The following is a 22,357-nucleotide window of genomic DNA, read 5'->3' as shown; positions in this document are numbered from 1 at the left end:
CAAATAATTTTATCTTCATATGTATTTATATATATATATATATATATATATAATACAAATATATATATACATACACACACACATAATATATATATATATATATATACATATATATATATTATAATAATAGATCATATAAATGTTAAGTATTTCTTTGCAATTCTTGTAATATGTCTATAAAAATAGAATTAAAGGACTAATTAATTAATGTACAGTATTTAACATATGAATGTAATAAAGAAATTTGTTAAAATTATGTACGTAAAGAAATAACCCAATGTATTCTGTCTTTTATATATATATATATATATATATATATATATATATATATATATATATAATTCGATAATTAAATAACAGTTGATAATTTAATCAATACATCTTTCATTTAATAATAAATCTTTTTTATTTCTATACGTCGATCGAAATATCCTATTAATTTAATCTTCTTTAAATTTGTGCCAATTTTAAATTTGCAAGTTTTGCATTAATCCTTACGAATTTTCAAAATATATCACAGATGTCGCCCTAATGACGTTTTATTTATTTTAAAAAAGAAAAAAAGAAGGAATAACGGAAATGTTCATGGAGGATATAACACAAATTATAAAGATATTTATAAATATAATTATTGTTACTTTTTCATTTCAAAGATATAATATTCGATGAGCACGTTGGAATGAGTAAATATAAATGAAGGTAAAAAGAATTATGTGAAAAGTATTTTATATTCAAAAAAAAAAAAAGAAAAGTCAATCCAAATCAGAAATATTGTAATATATTTTAGAAGGAAGGAGTAAATAGTAGAATAAACAATAATAATAATAATATTATTATTATTATTGTTAGTATACGTATATTTATAAAATCCATGACTTTTTTTTTTTGTTCTTTTTCTAGTGGAAAAAGTTGTAAAATATTAGACGAGAAAATTAATTGATATTGTACGATCAATTTGAAATATTAACGAAGTTAACCTAAATCCATACATAACAGGTATCCATAAATCAAACGAATTAGGAAATAAAGAAATATAAGAGTGTATATATATATATATATATATATATATATACATATATATATACATGTATATATAAATATATATATCGTATATCGTATGGACAGAAATTTAGGACGAAAATTCTAGAGGATCCGGCTATGATACGTGGCCATTGCTAGAAGATCCGCACGAAGAAAGAGAAGGAAGAAGAATGGAAAGGAGTATCTCGGTCAGTGGGCCTTTTCTCATATCGTGACGGTGTGGGGCCCTCGTTCATGGCTTTGGGACCACCTTAGGAATCTCTTGCAAAAGTATCCAATCTTCTAAATAATTTTCTTTCTTCTTTTTTTTTTTTTTTTTTTTTTATTTTTACTTTTATTTTTTTTAATATTTTTTTCCTTGTCCTCTTTCGTTTACAATATAGAGTGGGTTCAAAGGTTTTTAAGAGATACTATAAATCGATTAAATTTTTTTCCCTAATTTTTTAAGCTTACAGTTAGACATGTAGTTTTAAAATCTGCGTAAAAAAAAAGAAAAAGAAAAAAAAAACAAAATTAACCTTAAATAGCCTCGTAAAAGAATAATCGATTTTTATAATTATCTAAGGAAACTTTTGATCTATTATGCACTTTTCCAAAATTTTTTTTTTTCTATTTCTGAAATATGTTTCATTTAAAAAACGTATGATGATTTGTAGATGATAATATGATTAAAATGTTTCATCGAAAGTCGATCGAATAAAATTACGATAAAAATTTGCTCATTTCGAAGAAAGAAAATAATGAGAAAATAGTGTTATTTCGTGAAATAAAAAGAAAGAAAAAGAGAGAAAGAGAGAGAGAGAGAGAGAGAGAGAGAGAGAGAGAGAGAGAAGGCCAAGTGGTCTATACATTTGATTGCATGTGCTACGTTCTGATAACGGACGTTGACTGCGGCAAGGTAATTCCGGCTGGTTTTGGGTCATCTGGTCGATCGATGGTCCGTTTCGTTTGTTATAGAAATGATCGGGTATAATCACTGAGAGAACTTGATTAATCCCATAAAAATCTGAGATTGATTCGTCGTAATTATCTCACGTTGGATCATTTATCATTATAGACCTCGTAATCTATTAGATTACTTTTATTACATGTTCATTTATATCTTCGCCTTATCGTACTAATATCCATAGGAAATAATTTTTATAATATAATATTTCTCTTTTCTTTTTTCTTAACATACATGCTTAATTCTTCCTAATTTGAATAATAATAATAATAATAATATTAATAATAATAATATATAATAATTCCTTTAAAAGAGAAGAGTATTATAATTCCTATAAAATATAAATATATAGAAGATAAAAACATTTCCAATTTCAATTATATTCGTATAACAAAAAGAAATTTTGTTATCAAATGATTGAGAAATTTAAGTCGAAGTTACATTTTTCTTTTTTTTTTTTTTTTTTTTATATATTATTCTTTTTTTTTTCATTTTTAAACGATTCAATTCGATCGTTTTCTTTTTCCATCAAAAGTCTGATTTAATCTGATTCGAAAGAAAAAAAAAAAAAAAAAAAAAAAAAAAAAGAAAAAGAGAAAATAAAAAAAAAAATGGAAAAGAGGAAATGAAAGAAGATCTAAACGCAAGGAATTTGGAATATTGATCGAAATCGATCGGGCGTTGGAACAGGTCGATGGCGTGTTCTCGAGGTATCTAAGGAACGATCGTCGAGAAGAGCGTTGAAATTTTATAAAGGGGGTCATCATACGAGGCCAGCTCCGGTCTGGTTGAACGCATCGAGCCAGGACGACAGTCTTCGGTCGTCGTCCGATCTGGACTGAACGGTGATACGTAAGAGTTCGACTATTTCTCTCTCTCTCTCTCTCCTCTCCTTCTCTCTTTCTTTCTTTCTGTCTCTCTCTCTCTCTCTCTTTTTTTTTTTTTTTTTAATATCAAATGTGTAACTAATGTGACACGAACGATTTCATCAAATTGTGATAGAGTTATTTTTTTTTTTCCTTCCTCCTCTACTTCTTCTTATTTCAATTTTTCATAAGTGAAATAAAAATAAATAAATAAGCGGAACTGTGCGATAAAGAAGAAGAAGCTACGATACCATCGTATCATCCTATTCGAATAAATCATTCTCAAGGTGAGGATCAATCATTTTATCAATCCCTTTTCTTGTCATTTCTTCTTTCTTTTCTTTTCATTATTATTGTTATTATTATTATTATTATTATTATTATTATTATTATTATTATTATTATTATTATTATTATTATTATTATTATTGTTGTTGTTGTTGTTGCTATTATTATTTGATTCTTACAATTACAGATCGAATAACAACTTACAAATAAAAATCTTGTAAAATTGAAATATTTAATACATTTGAACGAATACACAGGTGTATATTATTCAGAGAAATATTAATATTTTCATTAATTATTATTATTTGCTTGATATATTTGCAAAAAGAAAAATTTCTATTTTCGCAATAGTACTATGTGCATATGTATTTATTGTACAGATACGTACATAAATACATACATACACACACACACACACTCACACACACACACACACACATATATATATATATTTATGTACATACATTCGTCAAGAACGTTTTCACATATTACATGCACGTGACGCTCTCTCTTTGATTAAAGTTACCCGTAAGAACGTACAAGTCTAACGATAAAAAGAGAAATACATATATACGTATTAGGGCGAGAGATTTTTATTTCTTTCTTTTCTCTTTTTCTTTTTTCTCTTCTTTTTTTTTTTTTTTGTTCTTTATTGATTTTTATTGATTCGATTCTTTTCCACTTTTTTTTATTTTCTTTTTTTATCTTTTTCTTTTTTTTTTTTTTTTTTCTTATTAACAAGAAAAGAGAAAAGAAAAGAAAACAATTGTTCCTGCGTTATTTCGACATTTCACGAATTCTCGCATTATTATATCATTTGATGGAGAACTTTCGAAACACACATATTTCCTATGTACAACGTCGTTCTAGCCGTAAATTCTGATTCCAGTCAATTAATTCTCGTGAAATCCATTCTGCTTCCGTTTATGTCTACTATACTTTCTAAAACCTGTTTAGATATAAAAAAAAAAAAAAAGATACGTTCAATAGATACACTAAATGTTTTTTGAAAATCACCTGCTAATTTTTTTCATTCGATCATTTAAATATTAATTTATCATGTATATATATATATATATATATATACACACTGGATCAATATTTATTTAATACCTTTAATATTTTTAGCTAAAAAAAAATTGCTGTATCTAGAGTAACGTATGATTTTAAAAATGGATCACAATTTTTCGAGGCTCTTTTTAAGCTATTTTTTTTTCTTTTTCTTTTCTTTTCTTTTCTTTTTTTTTCTTTTTTTCTTTTTTCTTCTTTTAGACTATAAAACTGCAAGCGTAACTACAAGTTTGAAAAGTAAGTCTCGAGAAAGAGTAATTACTTTTTTTAATCACTTAAGAACTCTTGGCACATCCTATTTATTACTTCAAAGAATTGATTGATATTATATTTTTAATACTTTTCAAATAAATATTTTCTTGCTTAATAATTTCAATATTCATTGCAGATACACACGCACACAGACACACGCACACACACATAGAAATAAATCGATCAGAAATTAATCAATTTAATTTATGAATTGCAAATGATACTTGATTTAGATAAAGTTTGATATAACTTCCAAAAAAAAAAGAAAAAAAAGGAGAAGCTTTGAATATTTCAATAACGAATTCGAGAGTAACCGTGGGAATCATGAAAATCTTGTGAAACTATTCTATATATAAAAACTTAAAGTGGAGAGATAAAAATTATGAATCTACTGCCCTCTCATTCTTCTTTTTCTTCTTCACGTTAACCGCACTAAAAACTTATAATTATATTAACTGCAGTTAGTTGAAAACGACCAATGCAAAAGGACATTTTAACAGGTTCTAGAAGCAATGAAAAGTATGTACTAACCCAGCCAACATAGGGTCAAGTAATTCCAGTTAAATGCTTATTGCTATGCCACATTTACACAGACATAAATAGATATGCGTATGTGTAACACTCATATATTCATATAATGTACATACGTATAAAATTACATATATATGTGTCCTCAAAATGACAGTACATTCATATCTCGTATTTCTTATAACTAATTTTACTAACATATATATATTCTTAATCTTTATAAGAATGTTAGAAGATAATAGAGGATAAGCTAAAAGTTCTTATGTGATTTTAAAAATCGATTTATCTTTTCCCCGTTTAACTGTAATTTTACACTCTGACTAACTGCTTGTAATTTTACAGTCCGAGAGAAAAAGAAAAAAAAAAAAAAAAAAGAAGGAAGAAAATTACTGTAAAAAATCTCGAAAAAAATAATCAATTTTTATAATCATTTGCAATTTTACAATATTCCGATATAAGAGAATATATGATATGAGATATGTTAGTAACGTATGATCATTTATTAATAAATGATTTTTGTTATTTATCATCAAGGGGGGGGGGGAAAGAAAAACAAACAAAATTGTTTTGTTATTCGTACGACTTCATTTATTCTTATTAATGATTTACGATTAATGACAACGAAAAGAATAAGACTTTCGTAAAGAAAGAAATAACTTTTAAAAGCGGATTTCAAAGAAAGTATTCCACTGATGACGCAGAATGGGGAATGTCATACACACATACATACATACATACACACATGCATATACATATATACATATATTTATAAATACATACACATATATATATATATGTTTATACAAACGCAGTGTTGAGTACGAGTATGACAATAGAAAGTTAGCAACGTAGTATAAAAGGTATCTCTACCGAAGAGAGGTGTACAACTGACCCGGAAGAAACGTCGATGACGAACTGACCCACATCCGGCATTCTCTTCTCTAAAACATATCCTTTTATTTTTATCCATCCAACGCTTTTGTAAATTTTTAATTAAACGTCGTATCATTAACATTCATGTCCTCGTTTATAATATTTAAATGAATAGAATAAAACTTAATGCGTGTATTGAAATTATTATTTCGAAAGGAAAAAAGGAAGGTAAAAGAAAAAAAAAAAAAAAAAAAAGAAAGAAAGAAAGATATTTATTTAATAAAAAAAAAAAAACAAAAAAAAAATTTTAATTAACTTAATGGAGGCGCATTTGATCGTAAATGTTATAATTCGAACAAAATCGTAACTGCATACTACTAGTAATAAATATATATTCACGATTATTATTATTGTTACTATATAATACATCAGATACATACACATATGTGTGTATATATATATATATATATATATATATATATATATATATATGTGTATGTATATGTATCTTAAGGGAGTAGATATATTAATAAACTAGTAACTTGGAGGTAAGGAATCAATGTAATTACTTACACGTTCGACCCACTGAAAGCAACATCGTCGTTTCGTGAGCCACCCTTCATGCATTATTCATAAGACAGGATACACCCTAAATTTAAAGGCTTCCCAAAGGATGTAACCGTCGGTAATTTCACTGTAAAACAACCGCAGTCTCTCTGCCTCACCTTCGAATTAATTCTAAAATTAGATTGGATGACTGGGAGAAATATTTTACTCTCTTGTTATATATATATATATATATATATATATATATATATATATATATATATATATTTATTTATAACTTTAATTATTGAAAAATATTTGATATATCAATTTAAATATCTGTGTATTTATTTCAAGAGAAATATATAATAATAATAATAACAATAATAATAACAATAATAATAATAATAATAATAATAATAATAATAATAATGCATGCATAATATAATAAATATATAATATTATATTATATTGAAGAAAATTATTAAAATATTCTAGATAATATTTTCTTTCAAGTTAATCGTAATATGTAATTATGTAATATGAAAAAGAAAAGAAAAAAAAAAAAAAAAAAAAAAAAAAAAAAAATAAAAAAAGAAATTTAATCATCGTTGTACTTTACTATGTAATACTAAGATCAATTTGTTCAGATTAGTGTAAATATTTTTAGATGTTTTAAATTGAATGTAGAAATGGAAAAAGAGAAGGGAATTGGTCCGTGACGATTCTTACAGTCGAGTTCACTTCATGAATAACGTGGCAAAGCCCATTAGAATATTATCTACATAGAATAACAAATAAGGAAAGAGAGAGAGAGAGAGAAAGAGAGAAAGATAGTTGTAACTTATTATTATTATTATTATTTTCTTTGTCTTGATACTGGAACGAAAGAAGAATAGAGGGATGGGTCAAAAGTTCTCAGGTACATATTTAAAAAATCAATTATCATTTTCGAGATTTTTCAGGCTAATCTTTTTTCTTTTCTTTGATAATAAAATCAAAAGAGAATTTAACGTAAAAAGTGTCTCGAGAAGAAGTAATTGATTTTTTTTTTTTTTTTTTTTTTTTTTTTTTTAAATCATCTAGAAAGTTTTGTTTCATCCTATATATACTATATCTTCGCTCGTGTACTTGCTCTGTTAATATTTGCGTTTTTTATTACAAAAAATTCAATTCTAAAATATAATTTATTCGTGTGTATATATATATATATATATAATATATGTATCATATTGTAAATATATTTATAATATATTTTACAGATATAGTGGTTGGTCAAAACATCACTTGATGCGTTGAGGATGCAACGTGATCTTTGCAACGGTGGGCTTGCATGCGCCGTTGTGTGGGTGTCATCGACCTGCCTTCTTCTTCTTCTTTCATTGTCATCCTCGGTTGGAGCTGGTACGTCATTACTTCTTCTCTATTATTACATTTATTATTTATTAATTCATTTTCTTTATTTCTTTACTTTTTTACTTGATCGACCGATTCATCTAATTCCATGGTATAATTTCATCGTTATATAAAAACCCATTGAAATAATAGTCCCATTAGCAAACAATAAAATTATTCTTGCGTACTACCATCTGGTAGAGGATCGAGAGGTTGATTAGGTTGGGTGGGGAGGATGCAAACGCGTTTAGAGAAAAAGAAAAAAAAAGAAAAAAGAAAGAAGAGATATAAAAAGAAGAAGAAGAAAAAAAAAAGGAAAGTACGCGCTCTCGAAACGGACGTGCATCTGCATATAATGCGATGTGGTAAACGTGATCGGATTTCGAAACTATTCTTAAACGATTCTCTCGTCCTTGTGACAACGCAAGAAACGTTTATGAAACATTTCGATAGGATCGTCCATATTATAATCCGATTTTTGTTAATTGAAAAAAATTCGATCGATTTTTTTCTCTTTTCTTTCTTTTTTTTTTTTTTCTTTTTTTCCTTTCTTTCCTTTTCTTTTCTTCTCTTTTCTTTTTCAATCAATTACGATCGGATTCGAATAATAATTATTTTATTGATTGTTCGATACTTGTTATTGATTTTATTATTGATTTGCCAATTTGTTATAGCGTCTGAAGAAAGTTTATATTATAGTTTATATATATATATATATATATATATATATATATATATATATTAATATATTTATAATAAATTTTTATTATAATAAAATATTTAATTAAATATTTAAATTTATATATTTATATTAAAGATTTATTATTAAATTAAACTATACATTAGTTTATTAAATAATTATTATTAATATTAAATGACCTTTTATTAACAAATATTTATATATTTATATGTATAAGATTATTATGAATAATTTAATATAGATAATTAATTTTCCAATTAAATTCTCATTATTAATTAAAATCTTTTGGCCTAACAAATTTAGAAATATCTTTTATATTAATATTTAACTATCTATTAATAAAATCGAAGATGTCATAAATACAAGATTATAAAATAATTATTGGCATTTTAAATTTATTTAAATTTTATAAAATCAATAAATATTAAAATTTATTTATTATTAAATTAATATATTATTCCCTATATATATATATTTTTTTTTAAATTTTTATTAATTATTAGATATTATTTATTATATAACATTTAATTTCATGTATCTATATATATATATATATATAAAATTAAATTATTTATTATTTCTGAAGGAAGTTGTCTTAATTTCGTATGATTAAATAAAGATCTTAAAAGAAGGATAAAAAAAAGGATCAAAAAAGAAAGAAAGAAAAAGAAATCAAAGATAGATACATCAGAATAAATAATGTTAAACATTGAAATAAGATAAACGGTGGCTTTTTTTTAATCTCATCTCGGTTTCTTCCTTTTTTTAATCTTTTTAAACTACAGAAGTCGTTCTTCTATAGTCGTTCATCTTGTGCATTTCTTTTTTCGATGTTTGGACAATGAATAAACTTCCAAACTTTTCTTAACCGGTCCTCCTCCTCCTCCTCCTACTCCTCCTCTTTTTCTTTTTCTTAAGCATTCATGGAATCACCGGGGAATCCGATGGGGAAACTTTTTGCATTTTTAAATCTTCACGAACATGCACTTCTATGGAACATGCAGTTCTATGAACATGCATAGATTCTATGAACATGCTAGCTTTAGAAGTAATCATTTTCTACGGTCGATCGACAATGATCAATAATCATTCGCTCGCACGATCATGTCGTTGGAATGGCGGCTGATACGTTGCCAAGTACTCTATCGTTTATTTAACCGCAGGACGTTAGATTTTTTTTTCTTTTTTTTTTTTTGAGAAATATATTACTCAGTAATTCACCCGAGCGACGCTATAATTTCGATCGATTTTATTCCATCCTAATGGAAGAAAAAAATTAATAAAGATTACACGCTATTTGTGTTTTTATTTTCTCTCCGAACAAAAACAGTCGCACATTTCAATCTTTTAAATGGATACCATAAAGTGAGTTATAATGCGCTTGAATGTGGTTTATATAAAAAGCACGTCTATAATACGGTTTTGTCCAGTAATTTTGGAATTTTCAATTATTATTATCATCATCTTTTTTTTTTTTTTATCTTCTTCTTTCTTTCCTTTTTCTTTTCTTTTTCTCTTTTTTATTTGCGGTCTAACTGAATTATCGACGAGATAATATTACACCGCATTTGAATGATTTAGTATCTACAAAACGTTTTTAACTCCAGCTAACCAGCAACAAGCCGGTTCTCTCGGCCCGACAATTTCTGCTATGCCGTTTTACTCATCCCGCAAAGAATGTGGACCCGCGTTTCTTTTAAAAATCTTTCCCATGTTTTTATATCTGTTCCCATTTCCAACGAAAATATTAAAACGAAAAAACAAAAAAGATTAGAAGACCTTTGAACTCGACTAATTTCATACTTTCTAGACTTATATATATATATATATATACCATCATATATCCACGCTTTCTTTTGATAAATATTTTAAAATATATATATATATATATATATATATATATATATATATATAAACCTAAAATGTAATATCTTTCTAAAAATAAAATTAAATCGGATGAGAACGATTTAATAAAAAGAGTTATTTATTATGCGAAACTCTTCCACGTATATCACGCTTTTTGCTTTTCGTTATTAATCACTTTCGTTAGAAAGCTAGTTATCGTGTTCCCATCGATCGAGATATCTCTCCATTTTCTTTTCATATACTGTCTATATTTGATCACGTACTTAATTTGTTTAAATTTCTACGCTCATAAGAATTTTCAGTATTATCTAAATCAGACACATATATATATATATCAGCGTTTTTATTGAGGGAAGTATCCAGGAAACGTGTTTGGTAGCATGCTTAGGTAAGTGTGGCAGTAGGGTGCGAGAAACCGTTAGGATTGACTCTATTTATTTGTATTATTATTATCACCGTGTTACGCACGCGCGATTCTATGTATATATATATATATATGTGTGTGTGTGTGTGTGTATGTGTGTGTATGACACATAAAGATGAACGAAGGAACGTGTTTGCTCATCGATATCTCTTTACTAATATGCGATATTAATAAGCGCACAGAAAAAAAGAAAAGAGAGAGAGAAAGAAAACTTTACCAACGTGATATAAAATATTTTTTACAGAGTCATCTCTAAAAGCCACAACAGGTCGATGTCCATCCTTCGAAGAGCAAAACATTTGTCCATCGAGGTCACCATCTTGTAAGATAGATTCCGAATGTCAATTATTCGAAGAACGTTGCTGCAAAACAGCCTGCGGATTGAGATGCGTCGGTAGCGAGCTATCAGGATGCGAACAATTAGCTTTGGCAGCCGTTAAGAGATTCCGTGCTCTTGACAGTTGGACCGTGATATCGCAATATATACCAAAATGTAATAACAAAACAGGAGATTTTGAGAGGGTACAGTGTGATCCCGAGAAAAAACGTTGTTGGTGCGTCGACGAGAAGATTGGTAGTGAAATTCCTGGAACGATAGGATCTAACATCGATGATATTGATTGCAATAATCCTAAACCATGTCCAGCACATTCTTGTCGAATGTTTTGCCCGCTTGGATTCGAAGTAATTTTTCTATTTTTTTATTATTATTATTATTATTATTATTATTATTATTATTATTATTATTATTATTATTATTATTATTATTATTGCATCCTTTAACTTATCACATTTTGCTCTTCTAATCAGAAAATAAAAAAATATCCCTTTGGTTGGATCTAAATTTAATTGATCTAATTTATTTAATCGTAATTTGTAGATCGATACGAACAGTGGGTGTCCCAAGTGTGAATGCAGAGATCCATGTCGTGGTATAACTTGTCCAAGTCCGGGTCAGATATGTGAATTAATCGATGTACCCTGTGCACGTCCTCCGTGTCCACCGGTGCCAAGCTGTCGTAAAGCTAAATCCCTCTTCAACGTATGCCCGGCAGGTGAACCATTGCAAATCACAGATTCTTTGAGACCATTCTTATGCGGTAATACAGCAGGAAAACCAAGTTGTCCGCCGATGTATAGATGTTTGGTAGATCCGAAACAAGAATATGGGGTTTGTTGTCCCTCAAATTTCAATTTAACGAGAGCCGGTACTTGCCCAAACGAGGAACCAACGATTTGTGGTAGAACATGCCAACATGATTTGGAATGTCCACCGCCACAGAAATGTTGTCAAAGTGAACGCTGCGGTGGTAGTTGTTTTATACCCGAAAATCTTAGCGTATGTCGGCATGATCGTATGCTGGCAGAAATGTTAAGTATTTCGGAAAAACAGGGCCGTGGTTACATACCGCAATGTACGGAAGGTAAAGAAAATCAAAAAAATCTGTTCTCGTTATATTATCAAGTACGTACATATAATTCAAGTGTTTGTAAATTAATGATTAAAAACGAATGATTTTTTAGAAGGAGAATTTCAAACTAAACAATGTTCGAGGAACGGTCTGGTATGTTGGTGTGTCGATGATGATGGTCGAAAGATATCTGGTTCAATGGGACCAGCTGATAAAGTAAATTGTACATCGATTGCCAAGGCAAGATCTTTATCGACATCTTGCATTCAACAACAGTGCGCCCAAGTTTGTCAATATGGATTTAAAACTGATTCTTCCGGTTGTTCTACATGCGAATGCGATAATCCTTGCGAGGGGTATGTAAGAGTAAATGAAATTCATAATGCGTTAAATTGAAGCACATCTTTTTTTCTCCGATTTGTCTTACATCCTTTTACTTCTCTCATTCAGTTTTCCATGTCCACCCGAAGAAGAATGTGTGCTCAAACAGGAAACGAATTGTCCTGATTTTCTTTGTCCTACCAAGCCAGAATGTAAAGCAAAAAGAACTTATAAAAGCCCTTGCATTTTTGGTACACCTCTGAGCGATGAAGAAGGTAATGCGATCACGTGTTCTAACAATCAGACCTGTCCATATAATTACGCGTGTACAGTGGTACCAGAAGCTGGACAATCGATTTGTTGCGCTATACCATCGACCACAGTAAAAAAATTATCAAGTAAGTTTTCAAAAAATATGATCGCTTAATGATTTTTATTGACGATACGAATATCAATTAATTTTAGTGTGTGAATATCTGCGAGATTTTGGTGAACGAATGGAAGGTACGAGAGAAGGTATGTCCTTAGCTGTTCCACCACCGCAATGCGAGGAAAATGGTACTTACAAGCCTTTGCAATGTAATAACGGTACCTGTGCTTGCGTGAATCAGTACGGAGTTATTTTGCGCGGTGACGTCAGTCCCGAGACCGATTGCAAAAGTCTTAAAAGTCCTTGGCAAGTTTGTACCCCGATATCGTGCGATTTGGTTTGTCCTTACGGTTACGACATAGATACGAATGGTTGCGAGCAATGTAATTGTCACGATCCTTGTAAAGATGTGTCTTGTGGCCTACGAGAAGTTTGCACAATGGTGGACGTAAATTGTGGCACAGGAGAATATTGTCCACCCGTTCCTGCGTGTCTGACAACGAAACCCGGACAATGTCCCTATTTGGTACCAAGTTCGTCGAGCTGTGAATTACAATGTAGTAACGATCAAGAGTGTTCGAATTCGGATAAATGTTGCTCAACAGGTTGTGGTACGCAATGCGTAGCACCTGTCATGGCCACTGCTTGTCAACATGCACAGGCTGTAGCCAAGCACGCAGCTAGAGAATCTGGTGAACCAGCAAGAAGAATTTATATACCTAGATGTGACGTCAATGGGGCATTCGAGGCAGTCCAATGTCACAACGGTATGTGTTGGTGCGTCGACGTGGAAGGAAGAGAAGCTGCAGGTACACGGGTTCTCGAAGGTATCGTACCGAGATGTAACAAGCCTCAAAGATGTCCAGAGATCGATTGTAAGCTCGATTGTCGATCGGAAGGTTTTGAATTGGATCTAGATAGTGGTTGTCCTATGTGTTCATGTAGAGATCCATGTAAAAGAGTAACTTGTCGCGGTGAGAATGAAGCTTGTAGAATGGTCGAGGTGGCTTGTAGTGTACCACCTTGTCCACCAGTACCAGTTTGTTTACCGAAGAAGGATAATCCATGTCCAAATGGAACGCCTCTTCTAGATCAAAATAGATTACCTGCTACTTGTGGTCCTCACGGTCATCAATGTCCATCTACACACAAGTGCGAGTTGTCGCCGTTAGATGAATATGCTGTTTGTTGTCCAAAACCACGTGAGGTTTGTTTTGAACCATTACGTACAGTACCGTGTAACACGACGACGATGTACAATGAAACAAATAGATGGTACTTCGATCCAGAGAAAAACGAATGCAGAATAAAAACCGAATGTACGCATGGCCATAATGATTTCTCAAGTCGTTTGATATGCGACACCGTTTGTCCTGTCTTGTCTCAGTGCGAAAGACTCCGAGAGAAAAATTTGAAAACATCACAAAGATTAAAACAATCGACATTTCTACCTAGATGCAATCAAGATACTGGCATGTGGGAATCTGTTCAATGTTTGGAACACGTTGGTGTTTGTTGGTGTGTTAATAGAAAAGGACAACCCATGAAAGGGTCGCTTATCAGAGGACTCGAACCAAAATGTAACTTTAGACAAGCTAGACGTGGCGGTAGAGGTCCTACGAATCAAGAAATAGATTACAAGATTCAGGCCTTCATGGAAGGTACTTTGTTGGAATTATTAGAGGCTGATGAGAAACAAATGAAAAAGATCATCGTTACCAGATGCCAAGCAATGAGAGATAGAGGTCATGTATCGGCTATATGCGATCGTCAAGGTAAATTTGAACCTACTCAATGTGCTGGTGATACATGCTGGTGCGTCGACGAAGCTGGCAATCAACTGGTTGGTTCAGAACCATTTTTAAAAGGGACTAACATATGTTGTAAGTTAATAATATAGATCGTATATAATAACCGGTTCACATTATACGTATGTACAATGTAACAATATTATTTTCCAAATGATAGATCATAAACTTTTATTATGGTATTTCAGTACCAACTCCAATTGAGGCCGTAGAAGTCATATTACGTTTTCCAGGAAGATTTTTAATAACCGACAAGGTACGCTTTAAAGGAGAAGCAAAAAAATTTTTGCACGAATTAGGCGCAAGGATAAAGGACGATATTGAAGTAGATCTCGAACGTGATTCGGCCTTTTTGAAATTTGATATTATCGGTACGAATAAGGTCGACATAGCTTTTCATTTGGAAGAATTGACAAGGATGCAGAAACTATTAATTCTTGGGTCATTGGCCGATGAAACGACGTCACGATTCACACATAAATCTATGCCAGTCGCTGTTGAAAACAGGATCGTTGCGTTAGAGCAACGGGAGATTCTAACGGAAGTTGAAGCACCCGTTTATCAAACGGCCACTTTGGTTTTAGCGGCAGCCAGCGCCTTTGTTATCAGCAGCTTGATAATCCTCTTAATGTTGTATCGAAAAAAGGTATTATCATTTGTAATTAGAACTAAATATATCCTATAAATTATATTAAAATAATTATAAAGATATTAGAGATATTAATTTATACAGGGTGGCGCTCAAAAGTTTATAGATAATTTTAAAAATCACTTTTTTTTTTCTTTTTTTCAAGACACTTTTTAATTTTGCCACAGTAAAGGCTTAGTAATTTTGTAATCTTATAATATGAAGGAGGGGGGGGGGAGGAAAGAAAGGGAAAAAAAGCTTGAAAAGTTAAAAAAAAAAGAAAAAAAGAAAAAAAGAGTAATTGATTTTTAAGATTACCTCAGAACATTTAAATGGCTCACCATATATATATGTGTGTGTGTGTTATGTAATGATATATGTTTATATAAAAAAGAAAAATCTTAATGAGAATCTTAATGATATGATTGATACAGATGAAGATGAAGGATCCAAGAAAAACTTTGCCGATGGATCAACATTTCCTTGCTTATAATCAACAACCGGTTTACGTAATATCCGGCCTGGAAAAAGATGAGAAGGATGCAGGACAACTACAAGAAAATGTTAATCTTTCTGAAACAACTGATAATAATGCATGAATGATAACATTGAGAAAATATAATTATATATATATATTTTTTTTTTTGAAAATATGATTATATATATATATATATATATATATATATATATATATATATATATATATATATATATAATCGTTTTTCGATCATTCATGCCCCGAAATAGGATTTAAATATCATCATTCACATTAATGAGGTCATAACTGTGTTCCCTCGTTTCATCATAATTCATAAAATATTTATTCAATATACATATGTAATAAATAACAAAATAGCGATTTGTAAAATCGCCGATCGACCAAATTCAGAAAGGGAATTCATTGATAAAAGAATGTTTGTATTATTGGGTTATATGGGTAAAAATTTGATAATTTTAAAAATCGATTATTCTCTCGAAATATTTTTTTTTTTCTTTCTTTTTTTTTTTTGGTCTTATATTCAGGCTTTTGATTTTCACAAGTTGGACGTTATGATTTTTTTTACGAATCCGAAAGGAAGAAAGAAAGGAAAAAAAAAGGAATACAAAGAGAAAAAAGAATTAGCGTGTAAAGTCTACGAAAAGGAGTAATCGATTTTTTTGTGAAATCATTTAGAAATTTTGTGAGCCCATCTTGTTTTTCTTTTTTCTTTTTCTTTTTCTTTCTTTTTTCTTTTTTTTTTTTTTTCCCCTTTACAAACACTTCAATCGAAAGTAAAAAAAAATACATATCACGATGAATTTGATCGATCGTTCGATACGAAAAGAAAATCGAAATTTTCTTTTCGTCTCTATCATTTTCCTTTCAATGTGATCAATGAAAAGATGTTGATATCATAATGATTGTTCGACGACATCGTTACATTGATACGCTAATGTAAATATTAGATCCATACTTTTACTCTACCCCCCCCCCCCACTTCTCCCTTCTCCCTTCGATTATTTATATAAAATCAATAAAGAACGCGATTTACTTACTTTTCTTTTACATTTCTATTCTTTCTTTTTCTTTTTTTTTTTCTTTCTTTTTTTCCTTTTTATTATTCCACAATCTCTTCGTTCATTTTTTTAATTCACACATTACAAATTCAAATATCATCGGATAATAATAATACCTTAAAAGAATATAACTTTCGTTCTTCAGTTTCATTTTTAAACTTCGAATATCTACGATTATTATATTTAGATCATTATATCAAAATGATTTATCATTGCACTTGTTTTCATTCATACTATCAACGAATATGAAGTTATTTTTTTTTAAAGAAAAGAAAAGAAAAAAAAAAAAAAAACAACTACCGAAATTTATTTTGATGTTTTATATTATGTCAACAGGCACTTGCTACACGAGACAACCATTATTGAAAATCTTTCGATCCTCGACATATTCAGATTGATTTTTACGAGATATAATTAACAGGTTATGTACCCAAAATATATTAACATAAAAAAAAAAAGAAAGAAAGAAAGAAAGAAAGAAAAAAAACAAGAAATCGCACGACGAATCATCGTAATGATATTAATTAGAAAAAAAAAACCGATTCACGATAAATAAATCATTGTTAAATTATTAATTACGAATTAATAATCCTTCCTCTATCTCTCTCTCTCTCTCTCTCTCTCGCGCGCGTGCTCTCTCTCTTTCTCTCTCATAGGCATAGAGGATATGAAAATGGCGCTTAAATTTTTCAACGTGAACGTCGATATTCCTTTTTTTTTTCTTTTTTTGTATCGAATAAATCGATTCAGGTCTAATCGAAAAGAATCGATGAATAAAAAGAAATCGATATAGTGTTTCTCAAGAGTGTTTCTCTTTTTTCTGAGCAAAAAAGTTAAAGAAGCCGAGGGATTTACAACTCTATTATGGTGCTCGCTTGAAGATGGAAGAAAAAGGGTGGGGATGATATAAGAAAAGAGCAAGGAACTTGACAGAACGAAAGATAGGCTTGCATTAGATTAACGAAGAGAGGGGATGAGAGAGAGAGAGAGAGAGAGAGAGAGAGAGAGAGTGAGTGAGTGAGTGAGTGAGAAATTAAGAGTGGGGATGGGAGAAGAAGAAAGAGTGGGAGTAGGAATGAGAGTGGGAGAGAAAAAGAGTGGGGGAAAAAAAGAGAAAGAGGGAGATGGAAAGAGAGAGAGAGAGAGAGAGAGAGAGATAGAATAAAACGAGACAAATAGCGATATATAAAATAAACGAGAAAGAGAGAAAAAGAAGATCCGTATACGAAGTGCGTAAATCTATACGTCATTACTCTCATCTTTATCGTGCGAATTAGTGCATCAGTATTTACGTCTTCGGTAAGTTATTAATAATCTCTCTTTCTATGAAAATATATATCTGTGTCTGTGTGTTTGTATGCGTGTGTGTGTGTGTGTGTGTGTGTGTACTACGTTTTGCTTCTTTTCCTCATTTATTTACTTTTTTTTATCTTTTTTTTTTTTTTTGTTTTTGTTTTTGTTCAATATTATTCATAATTCGCGGAATTGTCGTCAATTGTAGACGATCGCGCGCGCTCTTCGAGTTGTTTATTATCCTATTTTTGAGAAATCGTTAATATTATAACCTTGAGCGTTTCAATAATAAATTGTTTTTTTTTTGTCTTCCTTTAGTTAAGTTTCGTAATGAATAAAGCAACAGTTTTCGTTTGATCGACGAAGCGTACGCACATACGACTCGTAGTTTTTATTCGTTACTTGTTCTTTAATTTTCTTTCTTCTATTTTTTTTTTTTTTTTTAATTGGGATAAATTTATAACGAGTTCATTGACGTATAATATTATTTCTTGAATGATGTTTACGGGTACATTAAAGATCGAAATATGCGAAGCCATAGGACTTAAAATGAACGAAAAACAACAAGATTTTTCTCAAGAGGAATCTATATTAAATTGTTACGTACAAATTGACATCAACGAGAATCATCTTGATCGTTCCTCGACCAAATACAATACCCTAGATCCTGTTTGGAATGAAATCTATACTCACGAAGTTCAAAATGCTGTTGTACTTAGATTAATTCTTTTCCACGAAGTTGATTTACCTTATGATTATTTCGTTGCCAATTGCAGTATTCCATTTGAGGAACTCATTGGAGGAGAGCTCGACAAAACTACTGATCTTTGGGTTTGTTGTTTGACCCAAATTTTTATGCATTTTTTTTTCTTTTTTTTGTCATATATCAACAGGATATTAACATTGATAGTCAGACAGGATATTGTTATCGTTATATTTAATTTTATTGATATATCTAACTTGCAATGTAACAATTATTGAAGTTTTATTCGATGACATAAAATATTTGTTTTTCTTTTCTTTTCTTTTTTTTTTTTTTTTTTTTTTTTTTTTTTTTTTTTTTTTTTTTTTTTTTTTTTTTAGGTCGATCTCAAACCTCAGGGTAAATTGCGCGTGAAGATAGATTTGATACGTAACAACGATACAGGTATTAAAAATGATATTTCTTTTATCGATTATAAATAAAATATATTATGAATATTTTTCAGATAGTTGTCCTGATAAAATCGCTAAAGAATCTATTGTTAATGGTAAAAGTAATAAAAATATTAATTACGTAAAAGAGTCTAAAAAAGAATCTAAAGATTTTCAAGGATTTAATCATAAAAGAGGTACTATGAGTCATAGAATTCATCAAGTCTATGGTCATAAATTTATGGCCGCATTTTTAAAACAACCATCGTTCTGCTCACATTGCCACGAATTCATATGGTTTGTATGGAACTTCTTTAATGGCATAATTATTCAATGCTAAAGATAATTATATAATATTTATTATTAATTATATGGGTAATAATTTCTCTAGATAAATAGCAAATCATTTTCATATGTAAATCTAGCTTGATAGGTGGATATAACACATCTTTTTAACTACAGAATATTTTGGATTTCATTGACATATGCCAAGGATATGGGATTTTCTTTTTTTTACGTTTGATTTTGATGATTAAAAAAAAAAAAAGAAAAAAAAAAACAAAAGAAAACAATGACTTTTTATATAGCATGCTTGAATGTTTTCATTTATTTAAAAAATTGTTTAATCTTATTGATCTTGGCATTGTCAAAAGTTTTAATTGTAAATGGTTGCATGTTTTGAGTTGCCCAAGCGAACATTCCATATGTGAGTCCGAATTCTTTTTATGGCTATTTAAATGTGAATTTTATTTCTAAATAAATTTAAATTGATAAATGAAAATAGATTCCGCTTGAAAAACGCCAGTCATTACTTTGTGCTATATTAACAATTTCTTTTTCTTTCTTTCTTTTTTTTTTTTTCTTCTTTCCACGTTTTTTTTTTTTTATACATTTTTTAAGAACCTATATATGGATGTCTAATTATGGTATATCATTCAAGGAGGAATACATATGTGTTTTAAAAGAGAATATTTGGGGAACAGTGTGATGTGTTTTGTCTATTATGTTTCAGGGGTTTTGGCAAGCAGGGCTATCAGTGTCAAGGTGAGAAAGACACATACACATTATTGACAAACTATAATTATGTAATCTTGCTTGTTGAATCTGTTTATAATGAATCCTCATTATTATTCAGATTATTATTAAGATTATTATTATATTATATTAGGATACAACGTTAATCATTTTTACAATGGCATTAAATCATTTTGGATAAAGGGCAATTTTTGCAATTTATAAAAATTCAATTCAATTGGAATTTTACAATGATTTTTTCAATTTTAGCCATTGGTATTTATATGCTTTCTTTGATTTATAAATTGAATACTCAAGTGCTTATAAAACCAGCATCATATTCAAATAGGAAAACTTATTTGCTTTAATTTGATAAAGTGCCAAGCTTGATAACAATTTTCACTGTATGATTTTATTATTACATGCTTAAGTCAGCTTTGGTTATGCTATTTGTAAAAAAAAAAAAAAAAACAAATATTATTATTATTATTATTATTATTATTTTTTTTTTTTTTTAAGGTATAGATATCATTATTATTGTTATCGTTTTAGTTTGCTCTTGCGTAGTTCACAAACGATGTCATAATTTGGTTATTGCAAAATGTTCTGGAATGGTAGATGAGGTATGTTATTTAATAAATATTTTGGCTTTCTTTGCACATAATCATTTTATTCATTTATTAATAAAGAAAAAATTTCTTTATTACAATATACAAATGTACCAAAAAAATTTTAACATTCTATTAAATTAATTATATCATTTGTTTTAAAGTTCTTTTAATTTGTATTTTCTTTTTTTTTTCTTTTTCATGATCAATTATTTAGGACAGAGAGGGTGGACTTCAATCACATGAAAATGAAATAGATATGCCGCACCAATTCTTTGTTCATACTTATAAAAGGTGTACATTTTGCGATCATTGTGGTTCTCTTTTATATGGATTATATAGACAAGGCGTACAATGTAAAGGTAAATTTTTAACAAATATTTTCTTAATACGATCTTTTCTTTTAGTTTAAAAAGTGACAATTAATTATTCTAATCTTTTTCTTAGCTTGTAACATTAATATTCATAAAAGATGTCATAAAAATGTGGCCCGCAATTGCGGTATAAACGCGAAGCAGGAGGTGGCATAATTTTAAGCAAAATGTTCGTTTTTTTTTCTTTTTCTTTCTTTTTTCTTATTAAAAACAGAACAAATTTCAAGAACAAGGATCAAGACTAATCCAATTTTGGTAAATGGCACTTAATAATCCTCTTAATGTTATATCTCCAAAGAGAAGAAAGTGTGATTTATAATTACAAGAAATATATGCAGGTAGATTATACATGCACATATATAATGATATAATATATGGATTTTAGAGATTTTAATCTAATATATATATAAAAGATATGTCAAAAGTTACTTAAGCGATTATCAAAAGTTAATTATTATTTTTAGAAATTTTTTTTTCGCAAAATAATAATCGATTTTTATAATCGCTTATGGGAACTTTTTTGACCCATCCTATATATTTTATAAATGTTTTAATCGAAACTAATATATATATATATATATTTGATGATTTTTTTTGGACGAGAATGATTCAATAACATTGTAACATTGTGTGTGTGTACACCAATGTAAACAATTTAGATCTATAGAATACTTCGATTGTTTATACAAATTAATAAAGATCGCGATTTATTTTAGTTTCCTATTTTTTAACGTTACTTTTGTTAATAATAATTCGTATCTTTTCCTCCCCTATCCTCTCTCATTCTATCTCTCTCTATCTCTCCTAGCCATAGAGGTTATAAAAATGTCTCGCTTGAAATTTTTACTGCGATGAAGATTTTTCAAATCTATGTAAATCGTTTGAATAGAATTGATTATCGTAAATAATTCGTATCTTAGTTTTAAATACTTTTTCAATTGAAAAAGGGTATAGAAATAATATAAAAAAAATTATGATACAATACGAATCGATACAATACAAACAAATATAATGACGATACGAATAAAATTACGAGAAGATT

At 29.1% G+C, this 22,357-nt stretch overlaps 2 protein-coding genes across 5 annotated transcripts; both read left to right on the top strand.

The window, feature by feature from the left end:
- The first annotated feature begins 591 nt into the window (after positions 1 to 591).
- LOC124431277 (uncharacterized protein ZC84.1) lies at positions 592 to 17,443 on the top strand. 4 transcript variants are annotated; one of them, XM_046978974.1, is made up of 10 exons: positions 592 to 699; positions 1,148 to 1,311; positions 7,674 to 7,815; positions 11,041 to 11,480; positions 11,677 to 12,220; positions 12,321 to 12,564; positions 12,659 to 12,927; positions 12,995 to 14,782; positions 14,896 to 15,353; positions 15,770 to 16,589. In XM_046978974.1, the coding sequence occupies exons 3-10, from the start codon at positions 7,713 to 7,715 to the stop codon at positions 15,932 to 15,934; spliced, it is 4,011 nt and encodes a 1,336-aa protein (XP_046834930.1). In that variant the 5' UTR covers positions 592 to 699; positions 1,148 to 1,311; positions 7,674 to 7,712; the 3' UTR covers positions 15,935 to 16,589. The 4 variants fall into 4 exon arrangements, with proteins under 4 accessions (XP_046834930.1, XP_046834932.1, XP_046834931.1 ...); XM_046978976.1 differs by lacking the exons at positions 592 to 699; positions 1,148 to 1,311 and adding exons at positions 2,672 to 3,140; positions 17,229 to 17,443 and having other exon boundaries at positions 15,770 to 15,898; XM_046978975.1 differs by lacking the exons at positions 592 to 699; positions 1,148 to 1,311 and adding an exon at positions 2,672 to 2,839.
- Positions 17,444 to 18,292: 849 nt separating this feature from the next.
- On the top strand, positions 18,293 to 22,030 carry LOC124431279 (protein kinase C-like). The gene is made up of 7 exons (XM_046978983.1): positions 18,293 to 19,016; positions 19,269 to 19,332; positions 19,394 to 19,616; positions 20,332 to 20,363; positions 20,886 to 20,956; positions 21,159 to 21,303; positions 21,389 to 22,030. The coding sequence occupies exons 1-7, from the start codon at positions 18,681 to 18,683 to the stop codon at positions 21,469 to 21,471; spliced, it is 954 nt and encodes a 317-aa protein (XP_046834939.1). The 5' UTR covers positions 18,293 to 18,680; the 3' UTR covers positions 21,472 to 22,030.
- Positions 22,031 to 22,357: the final 327 nt, after the last annotated feature.

Source organism: Vespa crabro, chromosome 20 (genome assembly GCF_910589235.1).
Source record: "Vespa crabro chromosome 20, iyVesCrab1.2, whole genome shotgun sequence".
Taxonomy (NCBI): Eukaryota; Metazoa; Arthropoda; class Insecta; order Hymenoptera; family Vespidae; genus Vespa; species Vespa crabro.
Note: the sequence above shows the minus strand (reverse complement) of the source record. Positions and strands in the feature narration are given on the sequence as shown.

Coding starts and splice junctions, on each gene's coding strand:
- LOC124431277 (XM_046978974.1), top strand. CDS start 7,713: ATGCAACGTGATCTTTGCAACGGTGGGCTTGCATGCGCCGTTGTGTGG. Junction 12,221..12,320: donor CATACCGCAATGTACGGAAG/GTAAAGAAAATC, acceptor ATGATTTTTTAG/AAGGAGAATTTCAAACTAAA. Junction 15,354..15,769: donor TAATGTTGTATCGAAAAAAG/GTATTATCATTT, acceptor TGATTGATACAG/ATGAAGATGAAGGATCCAAG.
- LOC124431279 (XM_046978983.1), top strand. CDS start 18,681: ATGATGTTTACGGGTACATTAAAGATCGAAATATGCGAAGCCATAGGA. Junction 19,333..19,393: donor GATACGTAACAACGATACAG/GTATTAAAAATG, acceptor AATATTTTTCAG/ATAGTTGTCCTGATAAAATC. Junction 20,957..21,158: donor GTTCTGGAATGGTAGATGAG/GTATGTTATTTA, acceptor TCAATTATTTAG/GACAGAGAGGGTGGACTTCA.